General features: G+C 34.3%; 1 protein-coding gene across 1 annotated transcript in view; it reads left to right on the forward strand.

Annotated features, from left to right (window-relative positions):
• Positions 1 to 266: 266 nt before the first annotated feature.
• Positions 267 to 22,984, forward strand: part of tmem8b (transmembrane protein 8B) — a gene marked incomplete at its 5' end in the record, with an annotated part of 90,246 nt that continues 67,528 nt past the window's right edge. The window contains 3 exons of the mRNA XM_088911150.1: positions 267 to 460; positions 9,328 to 9,535; positions 21,073 to 21,206. Coding sequence (XP_088767276.1) covers positions 267 to 460; positions 9,328 to 9,535; positions 21,073 to 21,206 — 536 coding nt within the window. The remainder of the gene's footprint in view (positions 461 to 9,327; positions 9,536 to 21,072; positions 21,207 to 22,984) is intronic.

Raw genomic sequence — 22,984 nt, forward strand, 5'->3', positions numbered from 1 at the left:
TTGGTTCATTAAAGCAGATTGAAAATGTCGTTTTGTGCCTCTTCCCTGCCTTGTGGTGAAAAATGAAAAAGCATTAATCCTGGATATAGGCAGGATATGAATCTGAGCCAAAGAAGTCTGACCCAAATCAACTGTGATTAAATCATCGGTAGCAAAGGTTCTAGGGAGAAGGTCACTGAAACAGCATTAGGACTAATTTGTCCATCCCTTCACAGCAGGAATAAAAGTCATCTTTCATCTAACTAATTTTCTCCTTGTTCCATTCCCTAGATTGCCTTTTCGTGACTGATTATTTCACCCGGACGCCTCGGAAACTGAATGCTTTCCGGTCATTTGCCAGCGTAGAGTTATTCCATTTTAATGTGCCTGATGACACTGTGGTGGCTGTCTGGAACCTCATCACGTTCAAAGAGCAAGGAGGCACATTTGGAGACAGTTGTCCTGACCGCAACGTCACTGTGTGAGTGTGACCTTTTCAGTGTGCTCAGAGTGACAGAAGGGAATAGAAAGAGCGGGGGGGAGTTTCATTAGAAGCTAACCTTAAGTCACATGCAATAAAACCCAACTTATTTATGCTGTATTTATACATAACTGTGTAGCACATTCTTACTACAAGGCTGTTAGGTTGAACATCAGTCTTGAAGTGATATGTTCAAATGCGTTATGACAATAGTGTCATTTCACGTTTTAGGCTGTAAAAATGTGTAATAAGCTCATCACAATATACTATATGGCTGTAGTCTGGTGGAGCCAGAAAAGATGAATCTGTACTTGTTCAAATTCCAAAAGTCAAGTGACAATCATTATTTTAATGCTATGCTGACAGGTAATACAAAAATGAAGAGACAACTGACATCATTCTTGAGAATATCCTTACACACTTTGGCAGATTTAAGTCATTCAGTCCCTGTACATTTAAATAATGAACATATTGTTCTGTCACAGGCAAAGTATTTTTCAGACTTTGTTGGCAGCTCTGGTTCTTAGTTTTCATGTGAAATAAATACCTTCAATCTCATGTTCCAATAGAATTATGAGTCTTTCGCATGGCAATACCTTCAAAACACTGCTTTTTTTTAGCATGCGCATGTACAGTATATTTTCAAAGCTTGGAAATCATTTATTTTATACATGCAGAAAGCTACGAAACAGCTTTAAACAAAATGCCTTGAGCACAAATTGACAAAACAGTGAACACAAGGAGACAAATGGAAACTAAGAGGAACTTTGTGCTGGTGGGAGTAACCATGGCTACTGATTCCCTCTGACATAGTGTATATTATTTTTACATCACCTGTGAAACATTTCCTTGAATAACTGTAATGTATAGCACAGAAATCTGTGAGAAGGCATTGGAGGGTCATCAACGCCATTCATCAGTATCTTAGAGAACTACTCCACAGTTTTTTACTTTATTGTCATGATAACCATCAACACACTATTAATAATCAAGAGTTATCACTTTAAAGTACTTTAGAATTATAATGGAGTATTGAATATCATGAACTATTTTTTGAGCTTTTTAATAATGTGTTTCAAGAGTGAACACAAATAAACGATTGTCTGCACAAAGAATACGAAAGTGAGAACAGTCACAAATGAGAGAAAGCCATTTGACCCATCTAGTCCATTTTGTAATGAGTAGCTAACAGATTTGGGGATCTCATACATTCATTCTTTGAAAGGAGCCAAACTACTGACTTCAACAACTTACAGTAGCTTGTTCCATTTACCTACTACCTTTTGTGTAATGAAGTGCCTCCTGTTCTGTGTTTTAAATGTACTTCCATGTAGGTTCACTTGTTAGCTCTGGTTCATATTTCACTGCTGATTATAAAAATATAACAATAGTCAAGAATGGGAAGAGTCCATGTAAGCTGATTTGATAATGTTTTTTTTTATTTTTTAACTGGGATTTACTGAGATATGTTACCAATGAATTCCTTTTGGTTTATAATTAAAAAAAATCAAATTCAATTTTAAAAATCAAAATTTTGAAAATCATTTGCTGCTACAGCAACCTACAGTAAATATAAGAAGATTGTTACACTTTAATCACAGCAGAATTGGTTTAAAGTAAAATATACACTCTACATGGCTGTTTGAACAAATTAAGTAAGGGCGTTCAAATTCAGTTCTTATAGGTACTTATCCTTTTCAGTGTATGTAGTCTGATTGTTGCTGCAACCTGAGGTTTAAGTTAAAGAATTCATTTTTATTGTGATACACAGTACATTTATTCAGTAGGACTTACTAAGTTACTAAGTCATGTCATTGAATACATGTGATGTATTGTTGGTTTTCAAACAATGGGTGCATATGATAATTGGCTTGATTAGCAATCAAACAAGCTACATGGGCACAGTGGTCCCCTTTCTTTTTAACTTCCTTATACTATTATGTATAGGTACCTATAAAATCAGTTAATACAATTATGACTGCACCATTAATTGATCACACCAAATATGCAATTAAGAGCTTACAGAAGATAGCAGAAGCCAGAAGACACTGGGCTATCCAGGAACTGAGTTTGAGATGTGTGTCCTAAGGGAGTTGACAATAAAACAAATTATACTTTACTAATTTACTCTAATTTACTTTTTTTTACTGTAATTCCTTATAGCTTTTACGAGGATACATCAGGAAACAAAAACATGACCCTATTCCTCAGGCACAGATAAATATTTTTCTACAAATTAAATTCTCTAATGATCATAAGGTACGCTGTAGAGCGCTTTCTCACAGAAAAGAATCTTCAGCACAACAATAATCTCTGAGGATGATAAGCAATGGATGCAAGGTAATTTTTTCTCCTTTAGTGTACAAACAAGAACAATTTCCTCACAGATTGTTGTGCTTATATTGAACCTTGTTTACCTTTCAATACTGTATATCAGTTATACAACTGTTCAAAGTAAATATTCCTGTCAAATGACCAAATAAACCTGCCTGTCTGGCTTACCTGATCCTCAGTTAAAGTGAATACCACTGAGAAAACCAGGAATCTGCATAAGATGCTTACTAACAAAAACAGGTCATTCGTCCCATCATGTTCATTTAGTTGCCTGAAGCTCATTGATCTGAGGGTCTTATCCAGCTATTACTTCAAAAGATCCCAGGGAATTGGCTTCAGCAGCATACTGTAGCTTGACATCTTGTACCAGATACCTTCCACCCACCACTAATGCCTCCTGTTATCAGTCCTAAATACACTTCCTCATACCATCCAATTACACTCTTCTTCCAGTTGTGTTCTTGTTTTACTGCTGAGCATAATGTAATCCTTTGGGCCTTCATGAGTTTCTTCATTTCCTTTTAAAGTACTATGATGCAAATGAAGTCCCAGGATATTGTTTTGAAGGCATTCACCCATCTATTTGATTTGGTAAGGTCACATGTACAATTCTGCATCCCTTAGTGGAGGCTTCACACTATGTTTATGTAAATGTATTGCAAGGAATGGAAAAATCTGTAGTCAAGCAACCTCCATATCACCGTATTGGCTTTAACTTGGCTTTAATGCCCTTGGCCTATTTTAACCTGTAAATAGATGCAGCAGGAAAAAACTATTTCAATTAATTCCATTTTGTTAGATCTTGGTACATACATGCCAACAGTCTTTTGTGACAACCTCATGTTTTGGAGTTCAAAATGATATTTTGAGGCCAAATATGAACTACAATGTACTGTAGGTAATTCAACTGCTTAAAGTTGATTTCCAAAAACACATAAAATGGTTGTCTGCCAATGGCTGAGTGTTTTGAGTGGACGAATCTGCTGCATTAAATCTTTTTCTTTTCTCATTTAATGATTAATCCATTTGTGATCAGGCAGACAAGAAGGTTGGCACCCATCTTAAAGAGTGCTTTGACATGCCCAAAAGCTTTGTGAAAGGTCAAAAACATATTCACACAGAAATGCCATTCAGTAGATGAGATCTGATTTATTTAGTAAATTTGGCTGCATCACCATACCCAGCCTTCAGTTGTCGATGGATAATCAGCAGATGTTCCTGCTTTGTTGTGCTTTACCATGGCTCTTCTTGATTTCAGTGACATCCTCGCTTTAACAGATCCCCTCACTCCAGCTGCTTGTCTCTAACCAAAAAGAGATCAATGATTTCTCTTGTAGTGTTAGAAATGAATGAGTGTGCCATGAACCAAATGACTTCACTGAAATCTAAACATATGACATGAACTTTCAGACCTAGGACTACTATCACAAAGTAAAGACACACATACTGTATAAAGTAAGGGAACTCAAATAGTACATTCTTACATATTATCAAAAGGTAATAGCAACCTGTTATTTGTAAAAACTGGTAAGTAAAGTAATGGGTGGATAATGCTTTAAACTGTCTTCCTGTTGGTCCATATCTGAGACCACGTGAATGTATCTGCTATATATACAGTATACAGTATATAAAGTCTTTACACGCAGCTTGCTTCTGTAAACATTTGTCCCAGTATTGTGAAATTAATATATTTTTTCTTCATTTTACAAAAGGCACAGTGTTCTTATTATTTCGTTCTTCATGGTTACCAGAAATGTGTTTAAAACTAAGGAAAGATCATTTGCTGTTTACAAATAACAGTTTTGGGAGTTGTTTTTTTTTTTGTATCCTGCTCTTGCAATCCCACTCAGACTCCAGAAATTCAAAAGATATTGAGCATCACCCTGGGATTTCTCCAGTTCCCCATGAACATGTTGTCTTGTTGATTTACAGAAATCTAGTCTCCAATACAGGTGCTTTCGAATCCCAGTGAAACCTTAAAACTGATAAAACTGTTAAAGTCTTCAGCTATGTTGTGTTTAATGGGAGCTGTCATTTTGAATCCAAGAAAGAGCTATTGATCTTGAAGCAGCCAGCCATGGCTGTTATCCATCGATTCAGTCATCCTGCTGCTTCTGTTTAACAAATCCTTCTATATCTCTGCCTATTGCAAAATATAAGAGCTAGATTAATTATAAATTCTCTGCACAGCATCCTGTGTAATCTGTACAGTGTGATCTACAACATTTATTTGTCATGTTAACACTGAGTTAACTATGCTTCTTTTGAAAAGATAAGGAGGGGATCGGTAGGAAAAGTACAATGGGTGGTTCAGAAGATTTTATTGTCTAGATAATTCTTTCATGAGACATGTAATTATCTGCCCCTCACTCTGGATGCTTTCTTTTGTAGTTTTCAGCCAAGACAACAGCACGGGCCCTAATTTAGTAAACTCCACATTAATGTATTTTTGTTATGGATGCAAAGATACAAGTAGCTTACATTTTTGGTGTAATGTAAGCATCCTTCTCAAATGTACATATCAATATTAAAAATATTTTACGTTTCTGTACCACTGTAGCATCCCAATTAAAATAGTCACATACTTTATTTTGTATATATCCATTTTCAGAATTCATCTTCCTTGAAACCAACACTGAACTAACTTCCATCTACTGGACTGTAAACATATAATTTTGTGACTTTACATTTTGCTTAAGATTCGTGATTGTACAGTAAATTTAATCTATTGTCTTGTTCTTTGTTTGCTCTGTAACTAATGTATAATTCTATTTGCTCTATAACTAATCTGTAATTCTGATTCTGAATGTTTTTCTGTACTATATTTCTAATATGTTGTGATATACTGTACAGCACAAACGTATTTACAGTATTATATCTACCTTGATTAGATCACTCAGCCTTCATGCAGTATGTAACTTAATTACAATTACTTGTAATTAAGGTATGTTGATATATACAGTACAGTATGGTACTGTATGTACGGTATGTACTATATGTTGATCCATCATTGTACAGAGTGAAATTACCTGTATATTGTATGACACTTTGGATAAAAAAGCCATCAAATTATATAATGGCTGCTATACTTTGGTTGCACCATCAGTAAGTGAAATATACAACAGTATACAACATTTCTTAGGAATTCTTTTCAACTTAATGGAGTGTACAGTAGACACTGATAGAATTAGTTGAATTCCACACATGAATAAGGAGTTACAGTACATGCATTACAATCATATTATTCTTCCCAGAGCCTTTTTCTGGCATAAGCCAACACGTTACATTCCTTGCTACTTCCCTGCTTCAGTCAAAATCTGTATAACAAGCTCCTGTTTTAAATTCACAACTGAATACTTGTGATGCTACTGGGAGATTTCCTAAAATCCGGGTCTACTAAAATGGGACAATGGAATAAAAAAGCCTTACTAAACTGCTTTAAGGAGCTTCAACAATACTATTAAAGAAAGTGGACCCATGTACAGTAGTTAAAAGGCTTTTAACTAACTGCAGTTTATTTGGAAGAACTATCGTTTAGCTAACATTAACTTTTCATTTAGCTAATATTTTATGTAAAAAAAACAAACAACCCTTTGTAACCCACAGAAGTAAACATTTATTTTTTCAATCATCCAGCTTCCTGAGCTAATCTTCAGTTTAGTATTAGAACAAATCATATTTATATTTTGTTAGAAAAAAAATGTACTGTATGGTCTAAGTGATCTTAGCGGTGCGTTCACTTAAATCTTCAGCATGTCACACTTTATGCTTTTGAAATAAACAAAACCTTAAAGTAAGTGTGAAACACTTTCATAGTGGTTTTTGAAGACTTTTTTCTGCTGTTCTAAAATTAAGTTATATGATTTGGTAGGAAACATACATTATAACACATCTTAAGAAATTCATCCATGAAAATAAATTGAGTTTATTTATAGTTTATAGTTCTACTACGGGCCTTTAACAAATAAACTACAAAGCTTAATAATATTTGACCTTTAAGAGTATGAACATCACTCTGGCTGCTCACAGCAGTTGATTCAATTATGTGGTTTTTATGTAGTGCTTGGTATAAAGAGGAGTGTGGGAAATGTAGGTCAAGAAAGGAACTCCTATAAATTCAGTATTAATGTGTGGGTGAGATGTTAATTGGGTCATAACAAACATGTGCCAATTTTACAGAGAATGATATAGCAGGAATGATTTTGCCCCATGTATTCTGGAGGGAAGAAATCACAGGAAATTTATCCCTAAGCCACCACGAGTCTTCTCCAGGGTTTACCGAAACGCTGTTCTTAATTCCATTTGCTCTTCTCAATCTACAATATGTGACCCTTTAATCCCCAATTAAGTCATTTGAACTGGTAGAACACCTAATAACTAAGAAGAACCCCTTCATAATTAGCTTATAAGATTATTAGGTTACATTTGTTTTATCTTTTGACAGTTTTAACTGTCAAAAATGTTTTTAGCTTTCAGGTTTTTCTGTTGACAGTTATGCATGAACAGAAGGGTGAGGAGTGAGAGAGAAAGCTTGATTTCTCATGAGAGTCTTCAGACATGCTGTAGCTCAATCTCGACATACATAAAATAAAGAAAAGAAGAGTTCAAGAAGGCACTGTAAAGAGGGCATAAGGAATAAGAAGCAGCAAGACAGAAGACTGCATCTTTGATTGAAATTGCTTTTTCAGTACTAACTAACTGCAGTAGCTGCTTTTACAATGTGTGTTACATACTGTAGTACTCTATATTAAGATATACCACAGATCTGTGCTCCTGAAATCACAAATGAGAGTTGTCAAGTTTTATTAAGAATATCAAAAAACATATTAAGGCAAACAACAAATATTTATCATTCTGGCCTTTCATTTCAGTATTGGCTATGAACATAAGGACAAAGGAGCTCTGTCTAAACTTAATTTGAAAGACCATGTCAATACACTACAAGTTCATTTTAATTTAAGTGTCTTTTACCTTGTAAGAAAACAAAATTAATTTTCCAACAACACTGTAATATTACCTGCTGTTTTATGATCTGGAATTACTTTTTGCTTCTCCCCCCCAAAAATGCTACCTAGAATTAGTTTTTTTCTTTCTATGTATGCTCCAGAGAAATCATATACATGACATGAATGTTTTCAGACATTGTAATGCAGTACAGTATTCTCAGTACAGCGTATACTGTTACCATACCTAATTTGCAATCAAAAGCATAAATTATCCATTTCAAATTATATCTGAGTTCAAGCAAATATGTCACAGATTAAATACCTAATACAAGGGATGTATTCATCTCTTTAAAAAAATACATTTTTTGCATCAAAACCTCATCACAAAGCAGCAGACCTCCTCAAACTTTGAAGCTGATCTTCAATGAGCTCCAGCTCGAGTTTTGCTAGGATTTGGGGCTACAATCAGACTGAATGAGGTGCTTTACTAAATGGGATTCAAATGTTTAATGGGACCTTGATTCATCAGAGAAAAGCACATCAGCCCACCACATTAATCAATCATTAATGCATTTAATTGAGGATTACAGCAAAAATATAACCCTTAAACAGGCATAGATTTCTTTTTCTCATAGACACCCTTAAAACTGGCATTAATCCTACAATCTTCAGGGAGTGCTTCTAAAGACAGTGTGTTCTGATTAAAAAGACTATCCTCTGAAAGTTAGCTGTCAGTTAGCACTATCATGTGTTTGCATTATGGCAAGTCACATTGGTACTGTGGCAGATCCTTCTAAGACTATCCAGGAAAAGTCTAACAATATGGGAAGTTGATGAACCAGCTTGCAGATACCAAGGATGTAACTTATTTTTTGCTTCCAACAAGGATAGCATCAAGAAGGTACAAACTTCAACAGACACCTGTTTTATTTTTTCTTATTTCACACCTTATACAATATGCCTCTAATGAAAGAGTAACAGTCACCCAGACTATACTCCTGTGTGTACTACATTACTTTCTGTTAAAAAATCGCTTGTAAATAAAACATTATTATAATTTGTTCAATGTATCTTTTCACCAAAGAAAACATTTGTCTTATTATTCAATAAATACAGATAAAAATGGTTGTTAAAATGTACTTTAAGCATACAGGTGAATAAGTCTAATTATTATCTTCTGAATAGCCTTTATTTTATTTCAAAGCACTCAGACGTTTATTTTCTCAGATTCCCAGACTAGGCCTGCAAGAGACAAGATTACATTTATAATTCCTGACAGAGCATCAAGATTTTATGCCTTTTAAGGAGTCTGACATTATTTTGAAGAAGATACTTTTGAAATGATAAACATTTGTATGTCTAAATTTTATTATTAATAATGATATTAATAATAACATTTGAATTAACTGTTATTCAACACTATGCAGTTTCCCTTTGATATGAATTTTAGTCAATTACTTGTAAAATTACTTAAAATTGTTTCATAAAATACCGTAAGTCACTGTTTTTCTATTTGTTTCATTTTAGCTTTCTATCGTGTTCATAGTTGATGCGCAAGCTTACGGTCTGTCACTTTCTGGGCTGCAGGTATTTCAGATCCGGAGCACCTCCTGTTATCAACCCCCTTCGCACCCGGTTTCCTCGAGACACCATCATTCCTGGGTCGTTTGCTGTTACCCTGACTTGGACTCTACCCAACAGGACCACTGGTGTCTTCAATGTCACCAGTCCTCTTCCTGGAGACTGGTTCCTGGCTGCACATTTACCAAAGGATGAAGGAAAGATTTCTGTTAAGGTAACGTCAGCTAAAGTAATGTAATAATTAAGGAAAGTTAAAGAATGATTAAAAAATATATATTTCCCTAAAGATTATTCACACCTTATTTAACACAAAAGTAGTACACACTGCACTTTCAATGACAAAAATGACCTTTCTTATTGATTTTCCCCTACATATTTGATCCCTGATGGCCTCAACTATAAGTTATGCTAATGAAATTTTGAAATGCCATACCTGCATGTCATGTAAATGGCTTTTGAATAATACCTTAATCTTTTTTTTAAGAGAGAAATGTTTTCTTTTTCTTGAAAAAAAGAAATTGATATACTACATTAAGAAACTTACTGGGTCCCTGACCAGAATGGCCTAAGACAGAAGCTGACATAAAAAGGTTACAAATGAGAGGAAGTGATTATTTGGCCTATAAAGTCTGTTTGGTAGTGACACACTAATTGACCTAAGGATCTAAAAAAAGTTACACAGAGACATTAGGTTTAAGCAAAGTATAGAGTTTAACCTTCTATTTCACTACTCATCCAAGCTTTCTGTAGCCTCCTTAAGATAATCTAGGCCAGAGTTTTATTTTTTATCATTACTTTACAGTATGTGTAAGTGCTTCATTGTAGGAAAGAATTGTGTTTAGGTAGTTCTGATTGGCTAAGATTTTAACATGATGTTTGTACACAGAAAGGAATTGAATCCTTTAGGCATTGCAGTACTTAATATTATGTTAAAGCAGAACCATAATACGTTGAATTGAAACTATTATTGGCAAGTCAATTTGGTTATGTACAGTATTTAGGGGTTACAAGTCACTTGTGCATTGAAGAATGCAGATTGAAGTAACACTAAATCATTATCTAAGAGGAAATTTAGTACAGAAGCTATTCTTTTGGGGTTTTTATAAGTCTTCTGTGTTTCCTTTGCAGAGATTTACAAACAAAAGCTGTAGTTATCAGCAAATACAGCAATATTGCTAGTAGGCATTGTTAGTCTTGGTTGCCGGTCTGTGTTCTAATTATTAGTGATTTGTAAGTTTAATCTTGGCTTTTTTTAGTTTACAATTTAAGGCTTTCACAACTCTTCCGACAGAACATTTCTAAGCACAATGCTTGTTTTTGGAGTAAAATTAAATATTTTCTTTTTTCTTTTCATTTCCTGATGGTAATTTTTCTTGGCTTTAACAGTAATCCAATAGTCTATGAACTAATGAACTGAACATGGTAAACAAAGGCCAATTTAAACACTCTAATGCCTGCTATAATTTATGATCAATTTCAAAATTATGCTGCTTTTGCAATCTGGGACTGGGGAAAAGCACTGTAGTTTTGTGTTGAGATTCTTTGTTTTGTAAAAATAAAATAGTTCTGGTAAAAGTCATCATTAAAATATTAAGAGATGCCATTTTTAATTAATCATAGTTGACTTCCGGGGAAAGCTATTTCATGTTTGCTTGAATAAAACAAGGAGTAAAATATGCCTCTGTGTATTCAGCAATGCACATATAAAGCTGTCACTTTATACTGTACATTGTGCAGGGGCTGAACATAACAGGTGAAAGCTTGGCTAATGCAAATCTATTTTATTTCACCCTCTACCAGACCAGTTCTCAGTAACAACACTCCTTCTTTATTTGTTTCAGGAAATAACCCATATTAGTACACATTAGGCTCTGACTCCCCTATGACCCTGTATTGGATAAAGAAATAATAAAATGGATGGATTATTAATCATATAACTACTGTACAGCAATACATACAGTATATAGCTATCACAGCAACTAATACTGTACATAAAGGTTTAAGACTAACCATGAACAATGGCTGTTTTAGCCATTTAGAGTATCAAAGCTACCTATGAATTACCATAGCTCCTAGCCAATTCCTGAAGGCACAAATAATTAGTGCAGTTGATATAGCAGGCTTAAAAGCCTCCCCTGAAGAATATGTATTTGAGTTATTAATTGATGTCATTCGGCACTTACCAGACATAGTTACACATGAATATTGTGTAACTCTTTTTTAAAGTACCATTAGGCTACAAGATATGTGAAATGTTGTAGAAATAATCTCCCTTTACCAGTTTAGGCTAATGGCAAACAAGACCCCTAAAATAATAATTATTATCCTTAAAAGTCTTATTTATCTATTTAACCAGAGAGAGCATTGATTTATTTTTTCCCCTTATATAGCATTAAGGATAAAATAGAGGAATTCCATCCACCATCAGAAAGCCGTTCATTCCTGGTAAGGTCATAATAACCCAGAGCAGAAACATACAGTAGTGTGCAAGGCCCAGATACAAGAACACAGGAAGAACATGCAAAAATCCAAGCATCAGAAACCTTCTCAGGTCAGAATCACACCCTGCCCCCTAGAGCTATGAGGCAGCAATGTTAACTACTGTACCATGCACGCTAAGCCACCTACAGTACTTAAAGAAGTCAACATTAACATTAACATTAACATCAACGTCTAAAGCGATGTTACAGATTAGTGTAGTATGAGGTACGAAATGTTAATGTAAGGTCAAATAAAAAATGAAAATGACTATTCAGACTATTCAGATAATCAGAACTTGCAAACTTCTTCATGAGCATGATGACTTTACAGTTATAACTTTTTACTTCAATTTATACACAGTTTATACACATACAGTAGTTTATAAATATACAAATGTAGTTTGTCTATGTAATTCATGTCATGTGCATTTTATACAGTTTTAATGAGATGCTGGTGGGCCCCCAAGACATATCTGTTACAACCTGCACAGTTACCTTTCAGTTTATTTTGCAGTATTTGAAATGGTTTTCTGCGTCAGTAACCTCTTCTGCTAAGAGGCACTTTGATTTGTCAATGTTGTCCTATTCAAGAATTTGTTACACCACCATGTAATATCATCAAAGCATTTCTGACTGAATGGAACACCTACGTACTAAAAGGATCATTGCATAATAAAATGGCATACCATACAGTATGTATTTTACACAAGATGAGCACAAAGCCAGATTTGTAAAAAATCTTGATCTTAGGCCAATATAATAATCAAACATGAAGTGCTATTACTGTATTTATGAGACCATATTATAAGCATCAAACATGAGGTAATCTGATTATGAGACCAAAGCTTTTTAGCAAACTAATAGCATAGGAGTAGAATTGTATGATTGAAGACATTGAATATTTCAATCATTCTCTAACACGCTCTAAAGGAGAGGTATTGTGATATTTATCGTCACTAGGTTTTAGATGAGACATTTCACCAATATACAGTGTGCTTCCAATCAGAGCAATGAAGCTCAAGGAATGAAATCATGACATATTTGGTGTTGCAGTAAAATTTAAATTTAAATTATTCTTGAACGCAATCCATATATTATAAGCAAATAATTCTAGTGCCCTTCCTCAAAAATTCATGAAGGTTCTTTCTACATAACAAATGTCCCCCCCCCCAAATGTAAATGATTTGTATGCTTTTAATGTTCTTTTAGATTAAACATTTTGTAATATAATGTAAAAATTTGAAAAAGAAGCAGAGAAGGCACACAATTTACTACAATATACCATTAAAAGAGCTTTATAGAAGTGGTTCTACACACGTACGTGTAATATTTTCCTGTGTGATTCTGCAGTTATGCTTTTTAAAGTTTTCTTCTGGTTTCACTTTCTCTTGAAATGAAAATCTGTTTATGTCCAAATGGAAGCTGATGAATTATGTGAAATTTCAAACTCTGATCCATTTCCCTAAGAAAAAAGCCTGTTGCGATTTGTATCATAGCTCAATACTTGTTTCCTTCTTCACTGATTACATGCAGGATTGCAAATCTGGTAGTAAATCTTTATTGTAAAGACACAACTCCAAAAACACATACAGTACATAAGGGTGGGATTGTCATTGGATTCTTGTAAAAGGTGCTATCCTCTAAAGGCGGAATGGTTTATGTTTCACAGACTTGTATTTGTCCAACACATTGCAGTTTAATACAGACGCCCAAGACAACTGAGACCTTTAACAATTTCATAGACAAAGACAGATGGTATACATTTGTGGAAAAGTGACTTCTCAATAAAAAAAAGATTTCATTAGTACAACAACAAACCAATATCAATAGAAGAAGGAGGGGTAAATGTGTAATTAGTCACTTTTGGTAATTTGTTTACCATTGTTTAGAACTCATTACTTATTCTGACGTGGCATGCAAAGTAAAATCTATCAACTAATACTGTTTACTGTATGTTTTTATTAATTGATCTGAAACTGGTGAGGCATTACAATCTGGTAAGTCTCCCTGCTTGTCTTTATGATGAACATGAGCAATGAGTTGGCATTAAATGGCAGTCAAGCTAACTGACTGAAAAGAACTTAATTTTATAACTTCATGTGACTTGATCACTGGAAACTTGTAGTTATAATACTGTGGAAGAGAAATGGATTAATAATGTTCAGCTCTTAATTCAGCTGTAAACCATATAGGGATACTGCTTTGTATAATGCACAGGATTTTCAGAAACAGAGGAGATGATTAAAATGTCAACTTAAGAGTTGAAATCTTATGAATAAATCTAAGAAAATCAAGTGGATAACTGCATGATTAAAATAAGCAGAATCCTAAAAGACAAAGATAATTGACTGCAAAATGGTTCTTTTTCTTTTGGACTCTGAGACCTTATTACTGGAGGTAAAAAGCCAAATCTTATTTTCATAGGAACTGACAAAAGATTCTTGGTTTGTGAAGATTCTTTTAGCTCAAGTTTTGTTTCTTACTTTGTCCTGAAAGTCCTTTAAGCATGATTAAATTAAATGTGCAGTTTAGGTACCTTCTTTATAAAATGATACTTAAGTTATGTATACTTCAATTTATACTGTAAGTCAGTATATTGCTTTCTCCTGGAACCCAGCATTTTAATATTTTCCACTTAAATGATTGTGTCTGTTTTCTCAATTGAGTTATACATTTATAACCTTAAGAATCTTTTTAGGAAGTAAAAAAAAACAGAGAATACGAGTGTTAGCCCAAGTTTAAAAAACAATCCATTCAAAAACCTAGCACAACTTAATTGAGTTTATGATCTTTTCAGCCTCTCTTAACAGCCACTGGGTCACTATGTACATATGAACATAAAGCAAATCTCTGCACTGCTAAGTAGTGGCAAATTAGACAACTGAATGTAAAACACAAACAGCCTGGCATCAATGTTTTGTGTTCAGCAGTGATGATCTTTTCTATTTTACAACTTACTTAAAATTTAGATGCTGTATTGGTCTAACCTGCCATTTAAAACATTCTCAGAGCTATAAAATCATAAATTTAAAAGGAGTTAAAGCCATTATATTACACGATGACAAATTTCTCTTTCATATGCATGAACGTCTCTATGGTGGTTCTATATAAAACCCTTGCTGCATTTTACAACACCAGCTGTGCCTTATTTTATGATTTCGGCTCTGTGCAAATAGCAGATGGGACCCTTTTTCTAATTTGTTCTTTAATGGCAGCGTTATTTGAGTTTTCTCCTTACATAGTTACCCAAAGTTCATTGGGCATATACAGATCAGTAAAATGTCTACTTTCTTTATTTTCCAAAATCAGTTTTAATTATTGCTTAATACAACACATTCCACCTTTCACACAACTACATACTGTGTACAAGCGTGCCAGAGAAGTAAAAGAAAATCTAAATGTAAAAAAGAATTTGTGAAGATATAGATAAAATCCAGTAATGCCATTGTGGTAAGGATATTGATATTTTGGCATTAACCCACTGAGTCTGAGGGACTGCCAACTGGCCTAGGAAGTCGAAATCCCTAAAAGTATCCATGGGGAACAAATGTCTTGATTGTACAGAAGGCTGATAACCTTTAAAGGGGTATAATGATCAATAATTTCTGACAGTTATAATAATAAGATTAGAGGAACGAAATACTGTAGCATTTTATAGAAATGTTTGGTGTTAACATGCTCAGCTTGAGAGTCAATCCCTGGCCAAGAGGAGACAGTTTTTCTCAAAGGAACAAAGCAAAGGAGCGCTGAACTTAAAGAATAAGATCACATTCATGTCGTTAACCATTAAGAACTGTATGTATAAGGTTTGCATTAACCTGTTTGGTTTGAGGGGTGATGCTTGCCCATTTGGATGAGACAGTCAAACCCCAGAAGGAAGGAGGAACACAGAGATAGCTGGGCCTGGAGTATAGTGGATGGGAAGACTGCACCTGGAAACTAACACAATGAACTCAATGAAATGCAAAAGCAGAGAAAGGATGAGAGAACAGTAACGGGGAAAGCAGAGGAAACTTGGAGGGATTTTTGGCATATGAAAGATATGAAAAAAATGAAACAGACATTGGCATCTTTTAAGCAGCCCTGGCAGGTTGTAAATGTGAGACTGAGATGTTAACACGTGTTTGCAGGCAGGAGTGTCTTAGTTAAGATAGATGGGACTTAAGTCCCACAGCAGATGTCAAGTCGGGATGAGAGGGAGATGTTGATATGGAGAAGGAGCAGTAGTGGATTTGAAAGGTTCAGAGGGGGTATTTTTGTCCTGAAAGGGTTCATTATCTACTTACAGTAAATCCACTACAGAGATACACCTTTTTAAATACGAAACCCCATAAAGACCATTGCTTGAGCTTGAAATGTAAAGTCTTTGATTGATTTCTGTGAGCAAACAGGTGGATACAGAATTAGTACCCAAACGGCAGCAGTTTGAGTGCAAAAGGAAAATTTAGCAGACACCAATCAATGATGAGGAGGAAATGGAGAATTTAGATGGCATAGCAATACGACAGGCATGTGCAGTGAGAACTGAAGCAAAACACTGCTTCATTATTGTGTCAGAACAAGAAACAATTAAAAATAGAACAGCTCACTCTGTTATAATACCATAGTGGATGATAATGAAGTTGCTGATGCTTTCGAAACTGCCTATCAATAAGCCCAAATGGCAATTTGAAATGAAAGACTAATATCCATAAGGGCCAACTTAACACCTACACATGAGGTTCATGGACAATGGAACTCCAGTACATCCTGCAGCAGTACACACTTCAGCTACAACAGGTAACAAGAGAGTTTTAAGTACAGTATAATAACTGATGGAATGTGTAGCTACCCTGTAGTTAGCTAGCTAGTGAGTGAAGATGATTTGACCTGATCTTTATGTATCTCCTCTAGGATGTACCGTAGTTTGATAGTGAAATGACATTGTGACCAATTTGGAGTAGAGTAACGCTTATCTGAGTTTGTCTAAAATAAAATAAATAAAGTATTCATACTGTACCTATAGCAGGATGGAAAGGAATACTGGCCATGAAGGCTCTGAAAAAACAAGATTGACCCCATCCCCATGTGGCAATCTGGTGGTATTGAGAGCACTGGAAAGATGTACAGGGTGATTCACAACAGGTGGTTCCCTTTTATATATAATTTGAATAAGTTGAAACAAATTGTCACAGTGAACATGAAAATTGGCACAAAAAATAATGACATGCTGTCTGTGCACGGGTTAATAACTCTTAATGTGGGTTTGTTGATTAAAACTGAAAAAAAAATATTTTTGATTGGGTTTTTACCAAAATATTAAATATGGGATTCTTGTCTATAGGTTATAAACACACTAATAGATCAACAAAAAGATGATCCCTTCATCATAATACATTGGTGGAATATCATTATTTTGTAAAGGACCTGGTACAAAAGAGTAAACACCACAGGCAGTTGGCAGCAGCTGTTTTCCCCATGTCATGATTAATATAGTGATGGAGAGGTCTGCAAAGGTCTGATATCATCTGTTCAGAAGAACATTATTCATGAAAATACTTCAAAGGCCTTTCAGTGCAAATATAGGTGTCAGAAGAATTATTATAGAATATGCAATACTGCAGGATCACTTTTTTCATGTATGTCAGAGATACTGAACATACATATTCCAGAAATATGTCTATAATCAAAAAAGTTACCATCTATAGTTTTGCAATGTACTGTAGACTCACCGTGCTTCTGATATGCTTTGCTGCTTCCCATGATCACTTACTGTATACTGTATATGCAGTTTTTCTAAATGTATTATTATGCCTGTGTATTGTTGAAATGTGGGTCTTATAGTATCTATGAAGAAGAAGAAAATGTGACTTCAGTATAACACACAGATAAACAGCACTGAACACAGAAGCAGTAACAAAAAGGTCACATTTCTTTTCGTATTTTTCCAATCTGCTGATAAAGTCATTTATTTTACTTTAGTGCTGTAGAATGGTAGAAAAAATAATCATTATGCTATATGGAGTTTCTTGCAGAGTTGGCAGGCCAGGTGCATATACAGTACCTCTGGGGCATATGTATGCCAGTAATTTTCTTTGTAACTCAGGCATGGAGAACTGTTCCTTTCTAATACAGCAGAGAACAACAGTACATATTTAATTTTAGTCCAACATTATCTTATTTGTTTAATCTCCTTAAATCTCCTTTCTTTTTAAAGAAATTACATTGGACATGCTTTGTGGTTCTAAATTCATTAAGATCAAATTATGAGATTACCATTCAGGCAGGGACAAGAGTTGTATAGTTAATTTCACTCCAGCTCAAAAGATCTAAATATTCAGTCTTGCAATGTTACTTCTTTAGCTAAAAGATATTGTTAACAATATGTGCTTTCTCATTTGTTGCATTCAAAATAAATTTTTGGTTAAAGTTGCTTCTTCCACATGTCAGTGGAATGTTTAATTGCGTGAAAAATTAGTGTGGTCTACCTCATACAGGTACATACCGTAATGTACATGGAAAGAATGAGACACCCGAAGAAGGCTTCACAGCCGAAATGCTATGTTTCTTTTTTTCTCTTTTAAGCATGGAATAAGCCTTTACTTGTTCCTTTGCAGTCTATGCATGCTGAAGTTGCTACCTACTTGAACCACTGTAATGTACATTCTTTGTCTTTGGAATAAAGTAGTGATGTAATTATATTTGAATAAAGTTGGATGTCAAAACCTTGTCTGTCCCATTTAACAGAATGTGAATCAACAACGAGATCTACTTGTTGATCACTGGAACAGGATAGCCCAGGACATTTATTTAGACATGATTTGGTTGAGTAAACAGATAATATACTGTAGTGCTGGAACTGTTGCAATTGTAAAATATCAAGTACTGTATATTATGTATCCTACAATCTGTGATTTGGTTCTGAAAACTACCTTCGCTTTGAAATCTAACACTTGAACACTGAGTGCACAAAGAAAGCCAGTGTAGTCTTGGCTGCGCCTGTGTGAAAATTGTCATGTTAGAAGATGACCTTTCTGTGTGCGTCACCTGTGCACCACACTGCCTAGAACTAGGGTTATGGTTACCATTAGGCAGGGTCAATGGAAGGAACAGTGATGTGAGATGTCTATATAGAGTACAGCTGTATTAAGAAATGAGACTTTTATACAGTATAGAACAACAAATTATTATAGGAGCTTAGGGTTAATTACACCCCACACATGTCTTAAATCTTGATTCATAATTGGAAATAACATTTTTATTAACAAGCTTTTATAACCACTATTACCACCACTTGCTGCCTAGCATTGTTGTGCAACTTTAAGTTGATGAATAAAGATTGGGCCAGAGCACTGTGAACTATGATCTGCCATATATCTTCAGACTGTTCCGTCCCTAATTGTCCTGTTCCAAATCCCAGTGACAGCATTTTCTGTAGCTCAGGCCAGATACAAGTGAGAGCAGGTTTTAAAAACAGATGTTCCCATCCTGTCTTACTGAGGTAATAAACGGTGTACCAGAGTGAGGACAATAACCTCCATCCATCCATTGTCAAACTATTTTATCCAGTCCAGCATCACAGGGATCTTGGCAAGCAATGGGTGCAAGACAGGGTATACCCCGGACAGGATGCCAGTCAGTTGCGGGGCACACACAGACACAAGCACACACACTTACACCAAGGCCAGTTTTCGGAAGAGCCAATTAACCTACCAGTTTGTCTTTGGATTGTGAGAGGAAGCCAGAGCACCAGGAGGAAACCCACACGAACACTTGAATAACCTACAAAGTCTACGCAAATAAAACCCCAGGTCTGGAATTGTACCCAGGCCCCAAGGCTGTGAAGCAGAAATGCTAAGCACTGTACCACTGTACCCATTACAATAACAGTCTAAGCAAAATAACTAACCAGTCATCCTAACATATTCTAATAGACAAGAAATGGTTGCTGTGTGAACATGAATGTGACAGCTATTGCTATATCCCAGTGTTTAGCACTCCAAGTGCTGAGCTCTTCTCTCCAATAATCAGCAGTGGCATCTTAATGATGAATGGTTGTTTTCATGGTGATTTGATGAGCACAATATACAGTGCTTGCATCATGACATTCTCACACCGAATGACGTTCCCTGAAATTCAAATGGAACTGTCACCAAATCTAAAACAACACTAATATATTTTTTACACACACCAACACATTTCCCAAGTGCTTATTCTTAATTCGTATTGGTTACCTAAAGGCTTATACTGTAACACACTTTTACCTAAATGGATGCCACAGTGTTTTAATTACTGTACCTCCCTATCTTTTGATTAGACATACTCTCCTTAACCTCTTTATTCTTAGTGCAACAGCATCAATAATAATAATAATAATAATAATAATAATAATTCTGCAATTTCCCACACACGGGATCAATAAATTATCTAATAACAACAACAATATAGTAGTGTAGACAGAATATACTGTATTTTTCAAAATACTGAATCCAAAATAGATTACATACTGTACAATGTTATTTATTTGACAAATCTACTGTATGCATTGTAAAAATGAGACTGGGGAGAAGAACATATATAACAGAAATACTTAAACTGTGTATTTGTTTAAGACATAAGATCTCTCAGTGGATTTTTCCTAAAAAAAACATTTCATCCTCTGTGTTATTCAGGTCTTTATGTCTGACATTGCTGTGTTTGCAAGAATTCTTTTAAAATAGAAGCTTTTAAGATGAATACAAAGTTTTGCTTTATTTTACATTAATATTATGTATTATTTATAAAATATGATTCACATTGCACCCTTTACAGAATTTGCATGAAATCATTGATTTTTTAAACTATGTATTTTATACTGTGAGAAGTGTTTTACAAGATGTTCTCAGTGATTTATTGTTTTGTCATTGACACATAATTTACATAAATTGATTTAATAAAAGCTTACTAGAATTTTTCATTTAGCATTTTTCATTTTTATTAGGAAACCTGGTTCATGCCATTTATAATTATGAACTGCATGGAGGAAAGTATTTACGAGAATTTGAGAAAATATCGATATAGGCATAATTCAGTTGTATTACAAATAATAATGTATGTTTACATCTGTTAGCCTAATATTTACAGTAGATGAAGTAGAATGAGTTTATGTTTTCATTGTAAAAGAACACTTGCATTAGGTTTGTTGGATCACAGTGGAATTACTGGATTGCATGGAATTTCCTTTCAGGGCCAGATAAATATCTTCAGACGAGAATAACAGATTTTTACATATGTTGTTATTATTCCCATGCAGGGGCTCTATGAAGAATGCCAATACCTCTTTCAGCCCCAATTAATTGTGCAGAGATTGATTGGTATTCCTGTCCTGTATCCTGGATACTTGATAAAGCAAATGATCCCAGTACACAACAGATCGGTGCTTTACAAGTAAGTGGCAGTATTTAACATCTCTTGGGAATACTACAGACAAGAGGGCACAAGTGCATACCTGTACATGTATACCAAAGTTTGTTGTTTTTCAGACTACAGAGATTGAAGGGTAGCCTGTAATAGTTACAGATCCAACACTACAAACATATCAGTCTTGATGTTGTCTATTTAATAAAGTTACATTGGGACAGTACTGTATATACAGTTGATAGCTACAATTAGCTGAAGTTGTATGTTGTCTTATGTGGCTTCAACTCCTACCAGGACACAACAGAAATTACAGGAATGTTATATGTTTTCTGTGTTCAGCAAATGATATTTACTGTAGCATTATCACTGCAAGAACACTTTAACAAAATACAGTATTAATCAGGTTTATATTATTATTATGGTCCATTATAATATGTATAGTATATCTTAAGGTCAATATTCAATTTGAGGTTATACAAATTATTGCAATTTCATATTATTCTTTCTATTCAGTTGAAGCACATCTAAACCATTTGGGGTTGAGTCAAGATCTTATATGATTACTGTATGCTTCATCAAAGTACTCAATAAATGAATAGCAATGAACAATCAACATATTTTCTAAGCTCAAAATGTTCATGGTAGTTCAAGGAGATAAACATGAACTAAAAGATAAGCTTCACATTAATGGTACAGAGCCTGTGTAAAAGTAATTTACCATTTAAAAAAATCACGTATGACATTTTATTAACATGAGTGGAGCATACATTTATTAAAAGACATGAATGCACTGTGAAAGCTGGGAATGAAAATGTGTGATATACTGTATGTTTACATGATATAAATATGTCATGACATGATGTATTTTTAAGAGGAAATATTTAAACACTGTACTTAATAAAAGATGAAAGAAATTATTTAAGTCTTCAAAATTGTTATATTAAAGAGTATTTCGCTCATTGTCTGGAAGAACAGGTAAGCTAAATCAATCCAAGGAAACTACTGTAACAAAGGAAGAAATAAATTATAACTTATATATTGAAGTGAACAGCAAAAAAACATATTTAACATACTGTAATCAATGTTAAGCTGATTTCTGTACGGGGGACATAATTTAAAAAGAACATGACAGTGTTTCAATTTCCAGACAAAAAAAGAGGAAACCTCAGTTTCATATATCTTTTATTATAATGATGAATACAAATGTGCCCTTGATTTCTATAGGGAAATTGAAGAATAACACTATAGTATTTTGAAGTGTTCATTTTCATAATTTGAAATCTAGCAAGACCCTAACATGGTATAAACTTGAGCATATGAAATCCAAACAATTAGATATATTAAAACAGGAGTGTGCAGGATATGCATAATGTTGTTTTAATTCTCTGATGAGCAGATTTTTTTTTCAATAGGCCTGTTTTTCTTCTGTCAAACGCAGATAGACTCAAATGACAGCTTAAGCAATTTTATAATCAACCTGTCAGGCAATTTCCAGAAACTCACACACTAAACACACACACAGATAATTTCAGCAAGTTTATTAACTGCATTCCCTTGAGCATATTCAAGTTGAATTAATAACAGAAAAGTAATAACTATGACTATCACCAGAATAAGAATGAGTCTGAAGGTGAAGTGAATTTGTTTCATTTAATCAGTCACAAAAGTTATGCCAAGGCAAAGCACAACCCAAAATATTAATTAAACTCATACAAATGAAAGATTAATTTAGAAAAAAAAATTCAAAGACATAACTTACAATTAGTGCATTTCCTGTAATATAATGTGACCAAGCATGTACACCA

This window comes from Atractosteus spatula, chromosome 3 (assembly GCF_055471065.1).
Source record: "Atractosteus spatula isolate fAtrSpa1 chromosome 3, fAtrSpa1.hap1, whole genome shotgun sequence".
In the NCBI taxonomy this organism is placed as follows: Eukaryota; Metazoa; Chordata; class Actinopteri; order Semionotiformes; family Lepisosteidae; genus Atractosteus; species Atractosteus spatula.